Source organism: Notamacropus eugenii, chromosome 2 (assembly GCF_028372415.1).
Source record: "Notamacropus eugenii isolate mMacEug1 chromosome 2, mMacEug1.pri_v2, whole genome shotgun sequence".
Taxonomy (NCBI): Eukaryota; Metazoa; Chordata; class Mammalia; order Diprotodontia; family Macropodidae; genus Notamacropus; species Notamacropus eugenii.
The window spans coordinates 383720705-383742937 of record NC_092873.1 but is presented as its reverse complement, the minus strand read 5'-3'; the positions used below and the strand labels follow the sequence as shown (position 1 = coordinate 383742937).

General features: G+C 39.3%; 1 protein-coding gene across 1 annotated transcript; it reads right to left on the bottom strand.

The window, feature by feature from the left end:
• Positions 1-1172: 1172 nt before the first annotated feature.
• LOC140523111 (olfactory receptor 6N1-like) lies at positions 1173-2126 on the bottom strand. The gene has a single exon (XM_072638163.1). The coding sequence runs from the start codon at positions 2124-2126 to the stop codon at positions 1173-1175; it is 954 nt and encodes a 317-aa protein (XP_072494264.1).
• Positions 2127-22233: the final 20107 nt, after the last annotated feature.

Here is a 22233-nt window from a genome sequence, read left to right as displayed (position 1 = left end):
CTCTGAGAGGGGGTGAAGGGAGGAGAAGGGAGGGAGAAAAACTAGAATTTATGCTCTTTTAAAACAACAAAATACATTTGAAATAAATAAGTGCAAGACATCACTGTTTATCTGTGTAGATAGACAATGCTCTGTGGAAATATTCTTTTAAGGTCAGAGTATATCATGACTCCCCAAATACCCCCCACCCCTAATTAAGTCGACTCTTTATTTAATCTCAGAGTGCCTAACACAGGACACAAACAGTGCAATGTAAGATAACTAAAAGAGTTAATGAGATAATTGAAAAGTGTTTAACCAGTTCCTAGTACATAAGTGTGATATACATACACATCATCATTATTGTCATATATGTGTATAACTGACACATATATACATGCACACATGTATGCATGCACACATATATACATATATGTGTATGCATATATATACCCATGTATGTGTATGTGTGTGTGTGTGTATGTATGCATGTATGGTTCCAAACCATTGTAACCTCATAAAAATCACTTCTGGGCCTCAGTTTCTTTATCTGCAAAATAAGGAGGTTGAACATAATGGTCTCTAAGGTGCCTTTCATCTCTAAAATCCTAGGGTGTTCTTTCCAGCATGATCCCTCCCAATCCTCCATGGGCTACCCACTAGAGCTAATTCAGGCTTCACAAGGTTGAAGTAATTTCTGCATGAGGCTTCCTGAAGGAGAAAGAGAATGGAACAAGGAGTCTGAAGACTTAGGTTGCAGTCACAGATCTGCCATTCCATAACTATGAGACAATAAACAAGTTACTTCCTGTCTCTGAGTGTAAGTTTCTTCTTCTGTAAAATGACACAATAAAACCTGGACTGCAGGAGCTATTGATGTTGTATCAGGCTTGGATGAGATGATGCATGTGAGAGCACTTTGCAAACCATAAAAAACTTTACAAATGTAGTTTACTGTCATGGTTGCAGTTGTGGTTGTTATATCTGAAGTCTGTTTCTGTCATCAGACTGGGCACTTACCAAGGTCAAGGACCATCTCCAAACACATGATATATAAAGATAGCCTGTGAGTAATGGATTAACATCTTGACTGGCTGATTCTTACACTGGCTATCCAGTCAATCTTATGACAACCCAACTGAATAAATATTCCCACCAATTCCCCTAGGGCTAGGTTAGCAGCTGAAGAACATTCAGCACTCCTTCAGCACTGCCCAAAGCCTATGGGTGACCCTCTTCACAGCCTCCTTCACTTCCTTGTTGCGCAGGGTGTAGATGATAGGATTGAGGAAGGGGGTGAGCAAGGCATATATCAAGGCAATGAGCTTGTCTGAGCCCTCTGCCCAGCCTCCAGGGGACCCTACATAAACAGTAAAGGCTGAGCCATAGAATAAAGCTACCACCGTCATGTGGGAGGAACAGGTGGAGAAAGCCTTAGCCCTGCTGGCAGCTGTAGGCAACTTCAGTACAGCCCTCAGGATGCCCCCATACACCAGTAGGATCAAGATAAAGTTGCACCCATTAGCCACGCCAATCACAGCCCCCTGGACACGGGCATGCCAGTCAGTGACCACACATGCCAGCCGCATGAGCGGTGCAAGGTCACAGAAGTAATGAGCAATCTCCTTCCGGCAGAAGGGCAGGGAGGCAGTGAGACAGGTGGGCACCAGTGCCACAGAGAAACCAGCCACCCAAGAGGCAGCTGCTAACCAGACTCGCACTCGGTCACCCATAATACTGTAGTAGTGGAGAGGGTGACAAATAGCAAAGTAGCGGTCAAGGGCCATGACACCCAGAAGGTAACACTCAGTCAGACCCAAGGAATGGAAGATGTACAATTGGGTGAAGCAGACAGCAGGAGAGATAGGTGAGGGTCCATGAAGCACAGTGTACAGGAGTGTGGGCACTGTAGTGCTGATGTACCAGACTTCCAGGAAGGACAGGATGCTGATAAAGAAATACATGGGAGTGCCCAGCGCAGAGTCAGCCTGGACTAGGATGATGATGAACAGGTTACCAGCCAAGGTGAGGAGGTAGATGGACAGGACACCCAGGAAAACAAGAGGTTGCAGGGAATGGGTAGGAGTGAAGCCAACCAGTACAAAGTTCTGGACCCAGGTTTGGTTAGCCCAATGCATGGTTTCCATGTCTGGGGTTAAGAGTGGGGATAAGTGGAGGTTAGAAAGTTCAATGGTTTAGTGGAAAGAGCACTGGGTTGAAGGTAAAAGACTCTTAGGCCCAGACCTGCTGTTTACAAGTTATGGGACCATGGGCAAGTCATTTCATTTCTTTGAGGCTCATTTTCCCCTTTTCTGTTTCAATACACTAATCAAAAGATCAATTATTTCATCAGGTAACTTTCCCCTGTGCCTTAAGAAATAGTAGGATGAATTTCTGCAGCAAAGCAAACACATAAATAAAAGAGAGCAAATAAATGAATGAATAGATAAAGAAATTTCTGCTAATCTTTTGCTCTGATGATGAAGCAACTAACTTAGGATGTTTTTCAGATAAAAAGAAATAATCTGTCCATACTCAAAGCCTTTATAACTTGTTAAAACTTTCCAGGTTTTGTGCTCTGCTGACGCAGACTTCAGGAGCTCAGAGTAACCTCACCTCCTAAGGAGTAGGACTTTTACAGTACTGAATGAAAATCCTAATCTTAAGTATGCAGATGTTCTTTAAACCACTTGGAAATAACAAGAACTTTCATTTTATTGACAAAGTACTTTCTGGGCAACAGCTTTGAAGACCATGGACCAATTATTCCCATCTTCATTTGATGGAGAAGGAAATTAAGGCTCATGGATTCTGGGAAGTGACTTGTCCAAAATCACATAGCTAGTAAGTATTAAGAGTCAGAACTTGAATCCACACTTTCTGGTACCACGTTCAATGAACTTTCCACTCCATGACAGCTGTATCCCGAGGTCACCCAGGAAGGTTTCCAGGTCCTTGCCCAACATATTCCTTAACACTAAAAGGTATTCAAAACTCATCAACTTTACACACATACACACACACACACACACACAAGCTTGCACACACACATGCACACACATGCAAATACACATTCACTTACACATGCACGCACTCACTACCCCAATCCTTGGATCCCTTAAATTCTTAGAAAAAATATCCTGTTGTTTTCTGAGAGGAGTACATTCCTCACCCCCAGGAGCCCTTGTCTATAAGATATAAAGGGAAGAATTGCTCCATCCCTTTCAGAGACAGGAAAGCTCAATCATGAAGCTGCTCTTTAAGACGTGGTGATTGAATTGAAAGATCCTCAAGAAAAACGAGATTTGAAAGAAGAGGGAGATGGGGACCCTAAGAGTCATGTACCCCCAAACTAAGGTTGAGGAACCAATAGGGGACTAACAGAGAAGAGGACAGAGGGATGGATACTCACCAATTAAGGAGCTACCAAAAGAAAAAGCTTTGGAAGGAAGACTTCTGAGGGCTTGGTAGAGCAACAGCAGGATACAGTGAAATTTGCATTGTCTCCTATCCTAGTCTTGCTTTTGTCATGAGTTAGCTATGTGATCTTGGGCAAATCATTTCCTCGTGGAGGACTTCAGTTTCTTTGCCAGAAAAATGCTATTTGACTATGAAGCTCTTTAAGGACCCTTCCAGAACAAATTGATGATCTCTAAAGTCTCTTCCAGTTCTGACATTCTACATTTTTATGAAGGAGAGTTACTGATGGAGAGGATAATAGGTATATGTGTGTCAGAACTAGCACCCTTACAATTTTAGTTTCATGTCTGTAGACTTGGAATCTGTGAAATAATGATCGCTGACATTTATATCACAATTTGTAAAGCACTTTACTTCAGTTATTTACATAACCTTCTCTCACAATAATTCCACCAGTTATGCAGGACAGGTATTATTAAACCCATTGTACAGATGAGGAAACCAAAGTTCCAATAGCTTAAATAATTTGTGCAGTCACACAGAACTGGTGAGATTCTAACCAGCATTCCTTCCTCTATATTGTTGCTATCTCATCAAACAAGAAATTCCCCACCACTGCTGCCAGTCTTCACTACCATCAGTACCCTTCCCATGTGTCTTCCTGTCTTTATACCTCTCCCACACCTGAATAGCTGAAGATATTATGTAAGAGATGTTTCACTTCTGGGACATTCTACACTCACCGCTAACCTCTTAGTAGCTCCAGCTTCAGCACCACTTCTATGTCTTAGGCTTCCTAAGGATCAGTAAGCTCCTTCCCACTTCCAGGACTTCCCTCCTTTCCAATGATACCAGCCCTACAGGGGCCACTGTGTGTGTTGTTTCTCAAGGGTAGGGATCACATCCCTTGGGAGACAGAAAAACTTTGCTGATCTCTTTCCAGCTGCTTTATCAGCTTTGGGATATTTGATCAATGCCCTTAGGTACCAGTTGCAGACATTCTCCTCTCCTCTGTACCCTAAGGGAGTAGAATCCATTGAATTAATTTAGTCAAGACTCTAGTTCTGGTCCCATGTTCTGAGTGTAAAACTACATTCCAGAGAAGGGAGAATCCAAATGGTTATACCTACAACATCACAAATGGGGGAGGTTTGTCTTATCTCCTTTCCTACTCCTGTATACTCCCTTCACTGTTCAAGACTCCTTTTTTGCATCTAACTTAAATCCAAACTGTACATAAAGCCCTAATTTCTTTTGTGATATCTTCACATGAAGACCTTTTTTTCTCTTATTAATAAAGACAATCGTAGTTTATATTTAGGTATCATTGTAGTTTTAAAGTACTTCATATTCTTTATTTAACTCTACCTGAAATTCCACCTCTCCCTCATACCAGCATATCTTTTACTTCTCTTTATAAAGTCAAATCAAGTTAAGAAGCATTTAAGTAGGTAGTATTTAATGCTGTAGGAACTATGATCCTAGGAATAAAATAAAAAGAAAATACTCCCTACTCTCAAGGGCAGCTATGTGGCAATGATTAGAGTGTTGGGCCTGAAGTCAGGAAGATGTGAGTTCAAATCCAGCCTCAGGTACTTAATAGCTGTGTGACAAATTACTTAACACCATTTGCCTCAGTTTTCTCATCTGTAAAATGAACTTTAGAAGGAAATGGCAAACCATTCCAGTATCTTTGCTAAGACAACCCCAAAAAGGGTCATGAAGAGTCAGACATGACTGAAAATAACTAAACAAAAGCTTTCATGGAACTTGCAATCTAATGGGAGTGACTATATGCAAACAAGAATGTGAAAACAATACCTAGAATACATTGGAGATAATCTCAGAAGAAAGACATTAAGATTGTGGAGGCCTGAAAAGGGCTTCTTGTATTTCCACATTTACTCTTTGTTCCTTTCAGACATCTCTACCTGTAATTACTAAATAGTAACTGTTTCTCTTTTGTCCAGGAACCCTGAAGGTCTTCTCCTCCCAGTTTGATTTTTTGATTATTTTTTTTTTAATTTTATTAAAAGGGGTCATTCCTTGAATAACTACTTGAAGAGGTGTATCTCACTCAAAGTGAGAGTGTGATAAAACCTTAACCTAAAATGGCCAGGTTTCCACATTGCATCCGGGGCCATCTCCATTCATCCTGATGAATATCAGGCCACTGGACCCAGATGGCTCTGGAGGAGAAATGAGGCTGGTGACCTTGCACAGCCCTCCGTCACTCAGATCAAAGTCAACTGCGAGTCATGTCATCATCCTGATGTCATGGTCCTCTTCAAGAACAAAGGACAAACACAACAACAACATGTATTCTTTGCTCCTCTCAGAAATCTCTACTCTGTTTCTAGGTAGTCTATATTAACCAACCAATCATTTATTTACTACCATTCAAAAGATTCCTAGATACCTCTCTTCTCCAAGAAATCTTTGCAGATGTATACAAGGAGAAAAAAAGAAGCATTTTTAACCCTAGCCTGTGGCATCAGTGGTGTCCTGCCTCTCCCTTGCCATCCCACTCTCACTATATATTATACTACATCTGTACTATTTATCTATTGATCATGATTGTCTCTCAGAAACATCTAATATAGATCATTAAATCCTCTTTATTTCAATAAAACTCTATAAACATTGCTTGAAGCATTACGTTTAGAATTGACACACTCCATTTCACATATATCTCATAATCTTTATCATGACTCCTAAGCTTTTTAGACAGTTTTTATTACTGCAAAGAAATTTGTTTGAGGAATATAATTTGATAACCTTTAATATTCTGTTTCTTTGAAGTAAATGTTGGATTTGGTTTTAGTTGTGAAATTAATATGCTTCTTTTTTTGAAGCATATAAAAAGCAATTAAATTCAATTTATCAAAGATTTAAAAATCTATTTCATGTCTATAGAAAGGACTAGATAATTTTATAACTTTAAATTTTCAGCATAATTTACCTCCTTGGTAATCCTATGCATTGAATGATTTTTTGCCAGTTAGTCAACAAGCATTTATTAAGTGCTTTATGTATGCCAGGATTGTGCTAAGTGCTAGAGATACAAAGAGGGACAAAAGACAATCCATACTCTCCAGGAAGTCACAGTCTAATTGGCAAAATGTTGTGCAAACAAGCATTTACAAAAAACATATATACAGAATCTATGCGAAATAATCATCAGAGCAAAGAAGTCAAAATTAGGGATGGTAAGCAAGTGCTTCCTCTAGATAGTGAGATTTTAGCTGAGACTTGAAGGAAGCCAGTGAAACCAGGAGGGGGAGAAGAGAGAGAGTATTTCACACATAGGAGATAGCCAGGAGAAATTTCTCGGACTCAGGAAATAAGAGTGTCTTCTTCAAGTAATGACAAGGAGACCATTTTCACTGGATCACAGAGAACATGTGTGTGGAGGAAGGAGGTGGAATGTAAAGTATATGAAGCCTGGAAAAGTTACTAAATAGACAATTTTCTGTTTGATTCTAGAAATAATACTGTGCCAGTAGAGTTTATTAAGGAGGAGGGGAACATGGTCAGACCTTCACTTTAGGAAGATCAATTTGACAACTGAATAGAAGATGGTTTGGAATGGAGAGAAACTTGAGGCATGGAGATCAACCAAGAGGCTATTACAATAGTTTAGGAATGAGGTGATTAGGGCTTATATCAGACTTGTGGAAAGAAGAGGTGTTACAAAGGTCACAAGAACAGGATTTGACAACTGATTGGATGTGAAGGATGGGAGAAACTGAAGAGTAAAGGGTGATATCTGAATTGGGAGGTTAGATGACTTGGAGGATGGTGATACCCTCAACAGTAATAGGGAAACTGGGAAGAGGGGAGAGTTTGAGTGAAAAGTTAAGTCCTGAACTTATGATTTCTACAAAATATTCCATTTGAGATATCTACTGAGCAATTGAAGAACTGAGTCTGGAAATAAATAGAGAGTTTGGGGCAGTTTAAGTAGGCTTGAGAATCATCAGCACAGAAATGATTATTCAATCCATGGAAGCTGAAGAGGTCACCAAATGAAACGGTATAGAGAGAAAAGAGAAGAGGTCCATTTCAGAGTCCTGTGGGGCACTTATAGATATTGACCCATGATCTTGTGAAAATGGAACAGAGTTTCAAAGGATAATTTATCCCTATGAAAGAAGTATTACCATTGTATTGAAGGACTATGTGCAAACCCGAGAGGGTTTTAGTTGCCATTGGTTTAAATATTATCTCTTTTTGAATTATGCAAAATTCATATGTCCAACCCTACTCTTTCACGTACATTTTATTTTTATCATTGTCTGCTCGACATATCAATATTTGGTCAAAACAGACCTTATTATATTTGCCTCCAAACATATCCCTCCTTTGAACTTCCCCATCTCTACCAAAATAATTACCATTCATCCTGGACTCATCTTTCCTCCAACCTCATAAACACTCAGTTACCAAGTCTTTTCAATCCTATTTACAAGACATCTTTCCCATTCCTCTCCTTCTCTCCATTCACAGTCTCTGCCTTTCTTTAAGCCCTCACCTAAACAATTTGATCATCCTCCTAATTAGTCTTTCTGCAGTTAGTTTCTTCCCTCTTTAAGCCATGTCAAATTGATATTTTTAAAACACAGATCTAACTCTGTCTCTCAAAAATTCCATGGAGTCCTCTTGCATTTAGGATAAAATATGAGCTCCTCAGTTTAACATTTAAAGCTTTCCACAATTTGGTCTCAACTGGCCATTCCTTACTCATTTGTTATTATTCATTGGTTCATAGATTAGGAATTGAAATAGATCACCAAGGCCAACTCTATTATTTTGTATATAAGGAAGCTCAGGCCCAGAAGTTCAATTACTTGTCCAAAGACACAAAGGTAGTAAGTACCAGAGCCAGTATTCTAACCCAGGTCTTCCGTCTCCAAATGTCTTACCATCTCTACTGTACCACATTGTCTTTAACATATTCTCCATTCTAGTCAAACTGGTCTGCTAGCATTTCCCTGTAAACAATATTTTATCTTCCATCCCTGGATCTATGCTTAAATGATGCTTCATACTTGGAATAAATTCTCTCCTCATCAATACCTCTAAAAACTCTAGTTTCCTTCAAAGCTTTGCTCAGACATCAGTTCCTACAGAAAATTTTTCTTTATTCTCTCAATTATTTGCACTTTCTTCTCCCCAATATTATTTTGTATTACTTTGTACGTCTTTATATTGCAAATACAGTGCATATGATAAAGAAACTCCCTACACCCCCATTGGCTCAACCTCATGAATCAGACATATTCCAGAAGTCTAACTAGCAGGTGTCACTTGTGGAGGGCAAGATTTGACTGAAGAGGACTTTCTCTCCTTCCTTCTGGAAAATGAGGCAATTGATTCCTCCCACACTATGTCTATCTCCTTCAATAGAGCTCACCGTTAAGTATTGCCTTTCCTCTGATCATGCTCTTCTCCTCCCTACTACTCTCTCTCTCTCTGGAGACTCTTTTCTCAAGCACTAGTGTTCTTTTCTGCCATCCTCGATTTCTAGGACGAGATCCATCAACCTAAATCAAAGAAAAATGAGGCCTTTACAAAGTTCATATGGTTACTCACCTAAAACTTTTAAGCTACCAATCTAAGATGAAACTTTGGCTATATGGATAAATATGAACTTTCTCTCTCTCTCTCTCTCTCTCTCTCTCTCTCTCTCTCTCTCTCTCCATGTCTTTTCATTTTATTTTGGTTTTAAAATTCTAAACTTAAAGACAAAAATGTTTATTTCCATAAATATTGTAGAACATAAAAAAGAATTCATATTGCACAGCAAATCTCCATTTCATACCACTTTTAATCTATCTATCCCCCCATACATGTATATATATATATGTATATATATATATACACACACACATATATATATGTATACATATATATACACACAAAAACCCACATATGTATATGCTGGGAAAATTGGATAACAGTGTGGCAGAAACTAGGCATAGACCAATGCCTGACACTGTACACAAGAATAAAGTCCAAATGGGTACATGATCTAGGTATAAAGATTGATACTATAAACAAATTAGTAGAGCAAGAAGTAGTATATTTATCAGATTTATGGAAAAGGGAAGAAGAACAAGAGATAGAAAGCATTATGAAGGCAAAATGGATAGTTTTGATTACATTAAACTGAAAAGGTTTTGCACAACCAAACCCAATGTAACCAATATTAGGAGCGAAGCAGAAAACTGGGAAAGAATTGCTGCAACTAGTGTCTGTGACAAAGGCCTCATTTCTAAAATATATAGAGAACTGAGTAAAATGTACAAGAATGCAAGTCATTCCCCAATTGGTAAATGGTCAAAGGATATGGACAAGCAGTTTTGAGAGGAAGAAATTAAAGTTTTCTATAGTCATAAGAAAAAATGCTCTAAATCACTATTGATTAGAGAGATGGAAATCAAAATAACTCTGAGATACTACATCACACTTATCAGATTGGCTAACATGACAAAGCAGGAAGATGATAAATGTTGGAGAAGATGTGAGAGAGTTGGAACTCTAATTCATTGTTAGTGGAGCTGTGAGGTGATCCAACCATTCTGGAGAGCAATTTGAACTATACCCAAAGGGCTACAAAAATGTGCATACCCTTTGACCCAGCAATACCACTTGTAGGACTGTATCCTCAAGAGATCATAAAAACGATAAAGGACCCCACATGTACAAAAATATTTATAGCAGCTCTCTTTGTGATGGTGAAAAACTGAAAATCAAGGGGATGCTCATCAATTGGGGAATTGCTGAATAAATTATGATGTATGAATGTAATGGAATCTGTGTGTGTTGGTCCTTCATTGCCAAAGAAGATCATGCCATCAGACAAATGATGACATGACTTGCACTTGACTTTTGTTTTGTGAGTGAGGGAAAGCTGTGCACGTCACCAGTCTCACTTCTCCTCCACAGTCATCTCAGTCCAGTGACCAGATATTCATTAGGATGACTGGAAATGACCCAGGATGAGGCAATTGGGGTTAAGTGACTTGCCCAAGGTCACACAACTGGTGAGTGTCAAGTGTCTAAGGTGAAATTTGAACTCAGGGCCTCCTGACTCCTGCACTGGTGCTTTATCCACTGCACCACCTAGCTGCCACATGTAATGGAATACTGTTGCGCTATAAGAAATGATGAATAGGGGGTGGAGCCAAGATGGCGGAGTAGAAAGACGCATATACACATAGCTCTGAACCCACAACCCATAGAACATTGGTAAAAAGGAACTCGCGGCGAATTCTGGAGTAGTAGAGGCCACAGCACAATGGAGCAAAGGAGATTTCTGTTCCAGAGGGACCAGCAAACCTCTCGCAAAAGGTCCGTCGCATTGTGGACACAGAGCCCAGCCCAGCCCTGCCGTGGCCGCGGCATGGAGAGGAGCAGATCGGAGCGGGCTTCAGGGACGGGATCTCCAGCGGCCGCACGGGTCCCTCCACCCACAGGTGACAGGGGTCAGTGAGAGGGTCTTCTTGGCAGGTCGAGAGGGGAGTGGGGTGCCCCCATAACTCAGGCCCCCTTGGGAGGCAGTAGCTGACGCAGCGGCAGACCAGAGCTCCCTAAGCAGGCAGGAGCCTGGATCCATTGTTGAAGGTCTCTGCATAAACCCCCTGAGGGAACTGAGCCCGAGAGGTGGCCCTGCCCTGACCTGAGTACCTGAACTTAATCTCACACTGAATAGCAGCCCCACCCCTGCGGAAGCCATGAGGCTGGGAAGTAGCATTTGAATCTCAGACCCCAAGCTCTGGCTGGGAGGATCAGGAGGCGAGGTGGGTATGAGGAGAATATTCAGAGATCAAGTCACTGGCTGGGAAAATGCCCAGAAAAGGGAAAAGAAATAAGACTATAGAAGGTTACTTTCTTGGTGAACAGGCATCTCCTCCCTTCCCTTCTGATGAGGAAGAACAATGCTTACCATCAGGGAAAGACATAGAAGTCAAGGCCTCTGTATCCCAAACATCCAGACTAAATGTTCTGTGGGCTCAGGCCATGGAAGAGCTCAAAAAGGATTTTGAAAATCAACTTAGAGAGGTGGAGGAAAAGCTGGGAAAAGAAATGAGAGATATGCAGTCAAAGCATGAATAGTAGGTCAGCACCCTGCTAAAGGAGACCCAAAAAAATGCTGAAGAAAATAACACCTTGAAAAATAGGCTAACTCAATTGGCAAAAGAGGTTCAAAAAGCCAATGAGGAGAAGAATGCTTTCAAAAGCAGAATTAGCCAAATGAAAAAGGAGATTGAAAAGCTCACTGAAGAAAATAGTTCTTTCAAAATTAGAATGGAACAGATGGAGGCTAATGACTTTATGAGAAACCAAGAAATCACAAAACAAAACCAAAAGCATGAAAAAATGGAAGATAATATGAAATATCTCATTGGAAAAACAACTGACCTGGAAAATAGATCCAGGAGAGACAATTTAAAAATTATGGGCCTACCTGAAAGCCATGATAAAAAAAGAGCCTAGACATCATCTTTCATGAAATTATCAAGGAAAACTGCCCTGAGATTCTAGAACCAGAGGGCAAAATAAATATTCAAGGAATCCACAGAACACCGCCTGAAAGAGATCCAAAAAGAGAAACTCCTAGGAACATTGTGGCCAAATTCCAGAATTCCCAGGTCAAGGAGAAAATATTGCAAGCAGCTAGAAAGAAACAATTCAAGTATTATGGAAATACAATCAGGATAACACAAGATCTAGCAGCCTCTACATTAAGGGATTGAAGGGCATGGAATAGGATATTCCAGAAGTCAAAGGAACTAGGACTAAAACCAAGAATCACCTACCCAGCAAAACTGAGTATAGTACTTCAGGGGAAAAAATGGTCTTTCAATGAAATTGAGGACTTTCAAGCATTCTTGATGAAAAGACCAGAGCTGAAAAGAAAATTTGACTTTCAAACACAGGAATGAAGAGAAGCATGAAAAGGTGAACAGCAAAGAGAAGTCATAAGGGACTTACTAAAGTTGAACTGTTTACATTCCTACATGGAAAGACAATATTTGTAACTCTTGAAACTTTTCAGTATCTGGGTACTGGGTGGGATTACACACACACACATGCACACACACATGCACACACACAGAGACAGAGAGCACAGAGTGAACTGAATAGGATGGGATCATATCTTAAAAAAATGAAATTAAGGGGTGAGAGAGAAATATATTGGGAGGAGAAAGGGAGAAATGGAATGGGGCAAATTATCTCTCATAAAAGAGGCAAGCAAAAGACTTATTAGTGGAGGGATAAAGAGGGGAGGTAAGAGAAAAACATGAAGTTTACTCTCATCACATCCCACTAAAGGAAGGAACAAAATGCATGCTCATTTTGGTATGTAAACCTATCTTACAATACAGGAAAGTGGGGGATAAGGGGATAAGCAGGGTGGGGGGGATGATGGAAGGGAGGGCATGGGGATGAGGGAGCAATTTGAGGTCGACACTCATGGGGAGGGACAGGATCAAAAAAGAGAATAGAAGTAATTGGGGGCAGGATAGGATGGAGGGAAATATAGTCAGTCTTATACAACACAACTATTATGGAAGTCATTTGCAAAACTACACAGATTTGGCCTATATTGAACTGCTTGCCTTCCAAAGGAAAGGGGTGGGGAGGGAAGGAGGTAAAAAAGTTGGAACTCAAAGTGTTAGGAACAACTGTCAAGTAATGTTCTTACCACTAGGAAATAAGAAATACAGGTAAAGGGGTATAGAAAGTTATCTGGCCCTACAGGACAAAAGAGAAGATGGAGACAAGGGCAGAGAGGGATGATAGAAGAGAGAGCAGATTGGTGATAGGGGCAATTAGAATGCTCGGTGTTTGGGGGGGGAGGGGACAAAAGGGGAGAAAATTTGGAACCCAAAATTTTGTTAAAATGAATGTCAAATAAATAAATTAAAACAAAAAGAAATGATGAATAGGAAGACTTCAAAGAGGCCTGGAAAGACTTATATGATCTGATGCTGACTGAAAGGAGCAGAATCAGGAGAACTTTGTTCACAGCAACAACCACAATGTGCAAGGATTTTTTTCTGGTAGACTTAGAACTTCATTGCAGTGCAAGGACTTAAAAAATTCCCAATGGCCTTTTAAGGCAAAATGCCTTCCATATTCAGAGAAAGGCCTATGGAATTCAATTACAGAATGCAGTGGATAATTTTCTTTTGTATTATGTTTTGGTTTGTTATATGATTTCCCCCATTCATTTTGATTCTTCTACACAACATGACTATGGTGAAAATCCATTTAATGGGAATGTATGAGTTGAACCTATATAAAATTATATGCCATCTTGGGGAGGGAGGAAAGAGGCAGGGTAGAAGGAGGGGGAGGGAGGGAAAAGAAAATCTAAGTTATATGGTAGTGATTGTGGAATACTGAAAATAAATAAAAGAAAAAAGAAAAAAAAGAAAAAGAAATATTTTAAATAGATAGTAAGAATGTATCAGACATGCACACCTTCACATATGAGACAGGCAAGGAAAGAGGTAAAGCTGAAGGAAAAAAAAAACCTTTCAGAGTTCCTAAGGAGATAATCATTTGATAGAGTCAGGGTGGGTTTTTCATTTCATAAATTACAACCTTGCCTCTGATATAAGACTGCCATATTCAGTCTAAAATCTCAGGGAACCCATTATCAAGGTTCTAAAGAGATTAAAAACCTTTATAGATAGTTTAAAGAGTGTGGTGGTGTATTTCTCCTGCTTGAAATCTAGATCTGCCCTAATTGTTTTGGTGATAAAAGAGATGATCTCAGGGAAGAGATTCATTTGCCTCACCACTTATGTGTTCTACTAAGGGTGAGAAACATGTTGGTGAGTCACAGATACTCCAGATTGAAGCAATACTTATTCTGAGTTCTCTATGGCCAAGCAATTCTTGAAGCAGGAGGACTACTGTGGGAGGTGAGCTGGTAGATACTACACTTGAAAGATGAAAAATATAGGGATTGAAATAGAGAATTTTACTTTAAATGGCAGCAGAAGAATTTCCAGCCTGCTGAGCTCAACTTCTGAGATGCAAAGAAAATTTAAAGAAATTAACAGTGGTCTCCTAAAAGAGGCAGCTCAATTTAATGGTTGATTAGGCTTAGATAAAAGTCCAAATTGTGATATTTCAGATTGTTGACCCAAATAAGACAATCAACTATGCAAGTAGACAGCTGGTGAGAAAAATTAATGATTCCCACACCCTCCTTTCACCTCTACAACCTTCTGGTGCTTTGGCGAAAGCACCAGGGTCAGCAAAATTGAACCCAGTCAAAGTTAGCTGAATTATTTCTTGGCTCATAAAATTTCTAAGCAATCTCTCCTGAAGCAAAGAATGCTTTAAATTTTTATGGTGCGATGTTTTGTATCTATATACATACATACATACATACATACATACATACATATATATGCCTATATATACATATATACACACATACATATATATTTATGTGTGTACATACACATATATAGGTATATATACATATGTATTATATATGTTTGTGAAACTGTCTGTATGATTTCTCTATTTGCATGAATGTCTTGAGTTGAATGGTGTGAGAAAGGTGCTTGGTCTTCTTGGTTGACAAGTAGAACACACATGTTAACAGACATAGGCACATATATATGCATACCTATATGTGTATATTTACCTATATGCATTAAACAAAAAGGTGGTTCCATTAAAAAATCTACTTTGATTTTTATTCTTTCTTCCAGAAAAGTATTTGTTTATAAGCAGACCAACTCCATAATAAGTTGTACCATAAATTATATTTCTGTAACTCCTAAAGATTTAGATGTAATCTTTGGCTAGCAACCTGAACCTTTCTGGAATTGTAACTATAACTAGTGTCATCAATTGCAAGGAACACAAGTTTAACTCTCTGACCCCAAGGGTGGACATCTTTAAGGCAATTTTTAGTTTTAGGATCTAAGACCAACGATTCTAATTTTTACATTCACTTTAGGGACTAAGGAGGGACTCACTGCTAGAATGGACCAATATGGAAACTCCAGCTAGATACATGGCTTTCCAGTTATTTTTGTGGTTTCCCAACATTATGTCAAAATTTATGGAACTGAAACTACAGCAGTTATAGAAGGAAAGTATACATTTCTAAATACTTATACTGACAAAATAGAAAAAAGAGCACATCAATGAAATGAATGTATAATTGAAAAACATATAATGAGCATATAACTAGAAAATAAATAATTGTAATGATAACTGCTGCAGAGACTGAAGTATTATATCCACTCCCTCTCCACTAAAGAGTCTATTTGTACTGGACCCACATATACAGTCTAGACTAGGTTTATTTCTAGGGGAGCCTGACAATTTTGAAGAAGGAATAAACTCTTTTTCTCAAACTCTTTGATTTGCTATATAGCCCCCACTTCAGTTTTCCAGAGAAAATAAAAATCTTAGGTTTGGGATCAAGAGTCTCTCTAAAGTGTGTGTGTGTGTGTGTGTGTGTGTGTGTGTGTGTGTGTGTGTGTGTGTGTGTGTGAGAGGGAGAGAGAGAGAGAGAGAGAGAGAGAGAGAGAGAGAGAGAGAGAGAGAGAGAGAGAGAGAGAGAGAGAGAATGAAAGAAAGACTAAAAAATACTCACTGCACAATGAAAATCAGGGACAGGTATGTATTTCCTACACATATAAGAAATGCTAAAAAAGAAAAATTTTCACTTGCTCACAACAACAGGAAGACATATCAGGATTCAGTAAATTATAAATATGTTTATACTCAATGTACGTTGAGAGAAACTTAGACAAACTGTAGCATACATTGAGATTGAGACAAACATTGGTACATGAAGTTTGTAGGACTGCTGAATATAGGTACTGTTATATTTCACCTCAACTCTGAGCTGCCTGAACAATACCCTCAAGGTAAATGTCTTGAGCAACAATGTCAGGGCTTATAGGGCTGTTTTTGGTGGTCATGTTCTGTGATACAGAAACTTCCCTTGCCAAGTCAACTCTGACCACTAGACTCAGACTCTACTGGCCACTTGAACTCACAATGCTGCCTCCAGGACTGGAAACATACATCTTGGGACCCCTGTTCAGTCCCCGGCTTCTTTCAAACCAGCTAACATCTCCTTTGTGAGAAACTTTTTATGATCTTCCTTAATATTACTACTTTCCCATTATTGCTTATCTCCATTTTATCCTGTATAACATATATTGTTTGTACATAGATGATTTCATGTTCCCTTCCATTAAACTGTGAGCTCCTTGATAGCAGGTGAAAATGCTTGTTGACTGACTGACTTATCAGACAGAACAACACAAAGTAGAGAGGCAGTCTCAAGACTCACCTAGTTGAGCCCCTACTCTACATAGCACATGACCAATATCCACTATATTGCTGGCATGAGGGGGAAAGGGTGTCAATCCCACCTCTCACTCCTTACAGGGGAAACTAGAGTAGCCCTAACATGAATTACATCCAGAAGAGAAGAGAGTCACTAAGAACCATCAACTTTGGAGGGGGGTAAGAGACAGAGACAGACAGATAGATAAAGACAGAGAAAGAGAGAATAGTTTTGCCTATTAAAAATTGTCTAGAGATGATTCCCCTTCAGAGCACAGGGCAGAAATTTAATGATTCTCAAACTCTGACAGGTGATGGACTCCTGAAGTGAACTTGGGAAGTTGCAGGACTTATATTATAACTCCAAAATGGTGTATATTTGTATGAGGAATTTGATACCAAACACTGACATTTTGTGGTATTGTAATTTGGTATTATATTTGACATTTCAGGTTTGCCTAATTTAAAATAATATACTATATGGAACTGAGGAATATAAAAATTGTAATTATATAGAAATTGAATTTAATAATTAGACATACTGTATCATATCCCAATGTATTCATTTGATAATATTAGTAGTATTATTGATTTTGGGAGTGGATGATAATTCTTGAACAATGGTATCACAGTTTTGAAGCTATCATTAATAGTAATTATTGCACTTTGTGTTTTTTTGTAATATAACTAATATGGCATGCAAACTGGCAGATATGTGAGTAGGGTATTTTATCAGTGTAGATAATTTGAATACACATTCAGCTAGACAACTTTTGCAGAATTTTAATGGTATTAGTGAAAGCAGAAATGTGATTTATATGGATATGTTGGGATCCTCTTTGAGAAACTGTGTGCTGTGTGATAGGTTGATTAATTGAGGCAATATTGCAGGTTTGGAGTAACTGACTTTAACTGATACAGACCCTAGATAAACTACAGGATTTTACTATTACAGTCTTGGAAAAATTTGATTTTTAGTTAATAAGGATAGATTGTAAACTTAGAGAAGGATAAGAAGTGGGGGTTTGGGCATGTATTAAAAGCATGGAAGGGGATGGATCCCCTTATTGTTTTAATAATTAAGCAATAACACTGCATCTTATGATGCTATGGTTTTATTCTTGGCTGGTATAAATTTGTTCCTTTGAATATTAATGTAGAAAATAAATAATTAATGCCAAAAAAGAAAGAATATGATAATATAATATTCACTGAAGTAGTTTGTACGTCTCACAGTAATTATAAATAGAAATTATTGTGTAAGGGGGAAGCTAATGGAACTTATTAGAAATCTGAAGGTATTTGTAGTCAGTGATATAGATATTCCTTTCAACCTAACTATGACTACATATCCTAATGTCCATGGCTAGCATAGGAGGGCCACCCAACACACCAGGTGACTTTTTTAAGATTTCGTTATATTATGTGTATACAAATGGATCACTCAGGCAGTTCGTGAGTTATCTCTTCAACTTGCTATATTACAAGCTCATTTATTCCCTTTTGTCTTATTTTCCCTCTTTTGCTTTTCATACTATTTTCCCCTTGTTCCTATATATTGCTTAAAAGACAAAATTCTTCCTATTGATGTAGTGGGCATTTGATGAAATAGCAGTCACACAATGACAAAGAAGAGTCAACAGGCTACTTCTTGATTGCACATATGTGATATACTGGAACCGTAACAATTGCTCTGAGTAGTATGTATTACTTCTGTATCCATGATGGGTAAAGATATAAGAGCAATGGAAATATTAGAATAGTGCCTTCAGAAAGGTAATTCTTAGGCTTTTCTGAAGACCTTCAGCATTGACCTCCCTGAAAAGGCAGCAGCCCTTAATTAGTTAATCACAAATTTGTCTACTATATATTATGGATAGAATGAAGACCTAGTGAGTCTGTGAATTGACAGTTCTGGGCTCCAACTTTAACTTTAATAATTAAATCATAATTGAAGGAAATTAGAATCAAAAGTAAATTCCATAACTGAACCTAGAATAGTAATGTTTCTCATATATAGTATTGACTATGTGTTAGGCACTGAGCTAAGCACTTTGCAATTATTATCTCATTTGATTTTTTCCAATAACTCTGGGAGATAGGTGCTATTATTATCCCCATTTTACAATGGAGAAAACTGAGGCAAACAAAGGTTAAATAACTTGCCTGGGATCATATGGCTAATAAGTACCTAAGATCAGATTTGAACTCAAGACTTCATGACTCTAGGCCCAGTACGCTACTCATTGAACCACCTAACTGCCCTAAAGCAGACAATGAGTGTAACCATGGCTTCTCAATTGAACTGCTGGCCTCTTTATGGCTTTGACTTATTAGCCAATGAAAAACAATAGATAAGAAGCATGTCAAGGAAAGAAAGGAGAAAATTTAAATAATTATTCACTCATTTTCCTTATCCATTTCCTCAAGTTAAAGGAAGAAATACACCCTTTTGAAATCTATGTCTATTCTGGAGATTTATGGAGCAAGAGGAAAATACCTATTGGCTAACAAAAACATGACCTTAATTAGGCACAAATGAAAAACCACCATCTTAACTACCTATCACCTTCAGATTGTGGATGTTCCAGACATAGCAACTCAGGGGATCATTCACACCCGGATGGGATTATTGACACCAGCTATGAGGGAAGAGATTAACATGATTCTTTAATATGTGGGATATCTCTTTCTGAGTGTTAAGGAGTGGGGTATTCTCCCAAATAACACCATGAGATGGGCATGAAGAGTGAAGTGGTGGAGGTATATGAGATATTTTTAATAAACCAGATGACTAATGTGACATTTGGATAAGTATTGAAAATTTTTGCTTTGATCTCACTCACTGGGTTATACCCAATGAACTTTGGAGACAGCCAGCATGTAAAGGTCACAATTAGGTATGTCCCTTGAAGGATGGCCACACTCAACATGAAGAATGATAATCTATGCAAGCCTGATTGGGAAACCCAGGCTGAAATGTGGACCACAGTCAGATGGCAGAAGGTTTGGGCTGTCTGGCTATTCAATTCTTTCATGGCTACCACATTCTGACCAAACTTTTCATGGTCAGGAGGATAGGTCGTGCAAAGGAAGAGAGTCTTCCAAGATAATATAAGTACAACTTGGCAGTAGTGATGGGGCATTGACACTAGTCTGGGTATCTATCCCCAAGACGAGTGCTGTTCCTGTAAGTATCGGAGGGGGGTCAGTAAAGGGGATGCATAGCAAAATCCTACCTATTAAGCTAGGCCAAATACTTGGAACAGCATTTCTCACAAGAAGACTGAGCCTCCCAGTGCCAGAATACCCAGGTATGTCTCTAGGACTTAACCTCTATACAGTAAAAAGGCCAAATATATCACAGACTCTCCACTTCCTCTAGGATTCAGATATATTTTGGTTTGTTGTTTTTCAGTCAGTTTAGTTTCATCTGACTCTTCATGACCCTATTTGGATTTTCTTGGCAAAGATACTGGAGTGGTTTGTCATTTCCTTCTTCAGCTCATTTTACAGAAGAGGAAACTGAGGCAAACTGGGTTAACTGACTTGCCTAGTGTCACATAGCTAGTAAGTGTCTGAGGCCAGATTTGAACTCAGGAAGATGAACCTTCCTAGTTCCAGGTCTGACATTCTCTCTACTGTGTCATCTAACTGCCCCGCTTTGTACTGGACACAATCTTATAGCAACATTGATTATCAAAACAAATACCTAACCCTCCTCCAGATGCCTTAGAGGTAGCAAAGAGATCACTATGATTTTCATACTGGAGGGCAAAAATGAGACCTGAAGCATGGTTTTGTATTAACCATCTATTCCCTATCTAGCTTGTATGTATCTGCTTCTGTACATATTGTCTACACCATTAAAATATATGCTTCTTGAGGCCAAGGATTGTTCTTGGCTTTCTTTGTACCCCTAAGTTAAACAGCACAGTGTCTGGCACAGAACAAGTGCTTGATAAATTTTTGTTGCTTGATTTATTCACCTACAAGGAAACTGGGTAGCATGAATGAGTTGTGATATAGATGATGGGTTGTCCCTCCCCAAAAGTACTTGGAGATATGTTTCCCACTAAGTGACATTCATCAGGTTGGCAGAAAAGTAAAGAAATATTTGGAACCTCAACCTTTCAGGGTTTGCTAAGTGAAAAGATAGAAATCCATTTTTTCCTCTGGTCCCCTATGTCTTTGGACTGTACTCCCCACTCCACCTCTATATCCCATAGAAATAATCTCATATGAGCTCACAAACCAGATTGTGTAAATGACTGATTGTCTTGACATCATTTCACCCTTCTCTGTATCCTATTACATGTATCCCTTTTCCCAGGATTACATCACCACTAGCCTACAGACCAAGTGAAACAGGTTCTCTAGCCAGTTGCAGAAATGGAGGATTTTGACTAAAGAGGCTGTACTTCTATTATAACATATCTCTGAATTCTTGATCCTATTGGGAATCCTTCCTGGGTTGTGCCCAAAATAGCGATTTTGCTCATACCCCATGTGCTCATGCCCTGTGCCTTTGTTTCAGATCTTGTTAGGTATTCCTATATTAATGTGGTTTTATGTTTGTTTGTGGGAGGGTGCTGCTTTTTTATGAACCAATGCATCATCCATGAAAGAAGATTCAGTGGGGGCGGAGACAAGATGGGAGAGTAGAAAGACACACATATACTAGCTCTTACCCCACAGCCCAGAAAATACCTGTAAAGAAAGACTATCAACAAATTTTAAAGCAACAGAAGCCACACAACAACAGAGTAGAGATTTCCAGCCCAGGGTGACCTGAAAGGCCGACAGAAAATGTCTGTCACACTGGACGCGAAGCCCAGACCAGCCCAGGCTTGGCCATGGGGTGGGGTTCTGGGAGGAGGATGAGAGCAGGCTTTGGGGGTGGAATCCTCAGCCTTAGTAGCAGCGGTTCACAGATCCCTCAACTCACAGGTGCCAAAGATCAGTGACAGGGGTTTCTTCAGCTGGCTGAGAAGGGAGAAGGGCCTTCCCATATCTCCGACCTCAGGCAGCAGCCACAGAGGTCCCATTCCGGCTGGCTGCAGCAGCTTCCACAGCAGCCCCTACAGAGGCCTGCATCCATTGTTGGACTGTAAAACCCCTGGGGGCACTGAGCAGCTGTTTCTTACCTCAGCCCTGTGTAGAGGCCCTGCTCCCACCTAATACCCCCTGGGGGAATTGAGCAGTTGATCTTTACCTCACATTGAATGGTAACCCTGCCCCTGGAGCATATCTGAATGTCAGTTCCCCAGTGCTGGCTTGGTGGAACTGGAGGCGAGGTGGTTGTGAAGAGGAAACTCTATTACTCAGATTCTGGGCACAAAAATTTCTGTGTTGCTCCTAGACCAGTGTAAATGCTTGATTGCACCACCTTGGAGGAACTGAGATCTTACAGATTCCTCAGAGTATACCCTACTCTTGACAAAGGACCCAAAAGTCAAGTAACTGGTTGGGAAAATACCCAAAAAA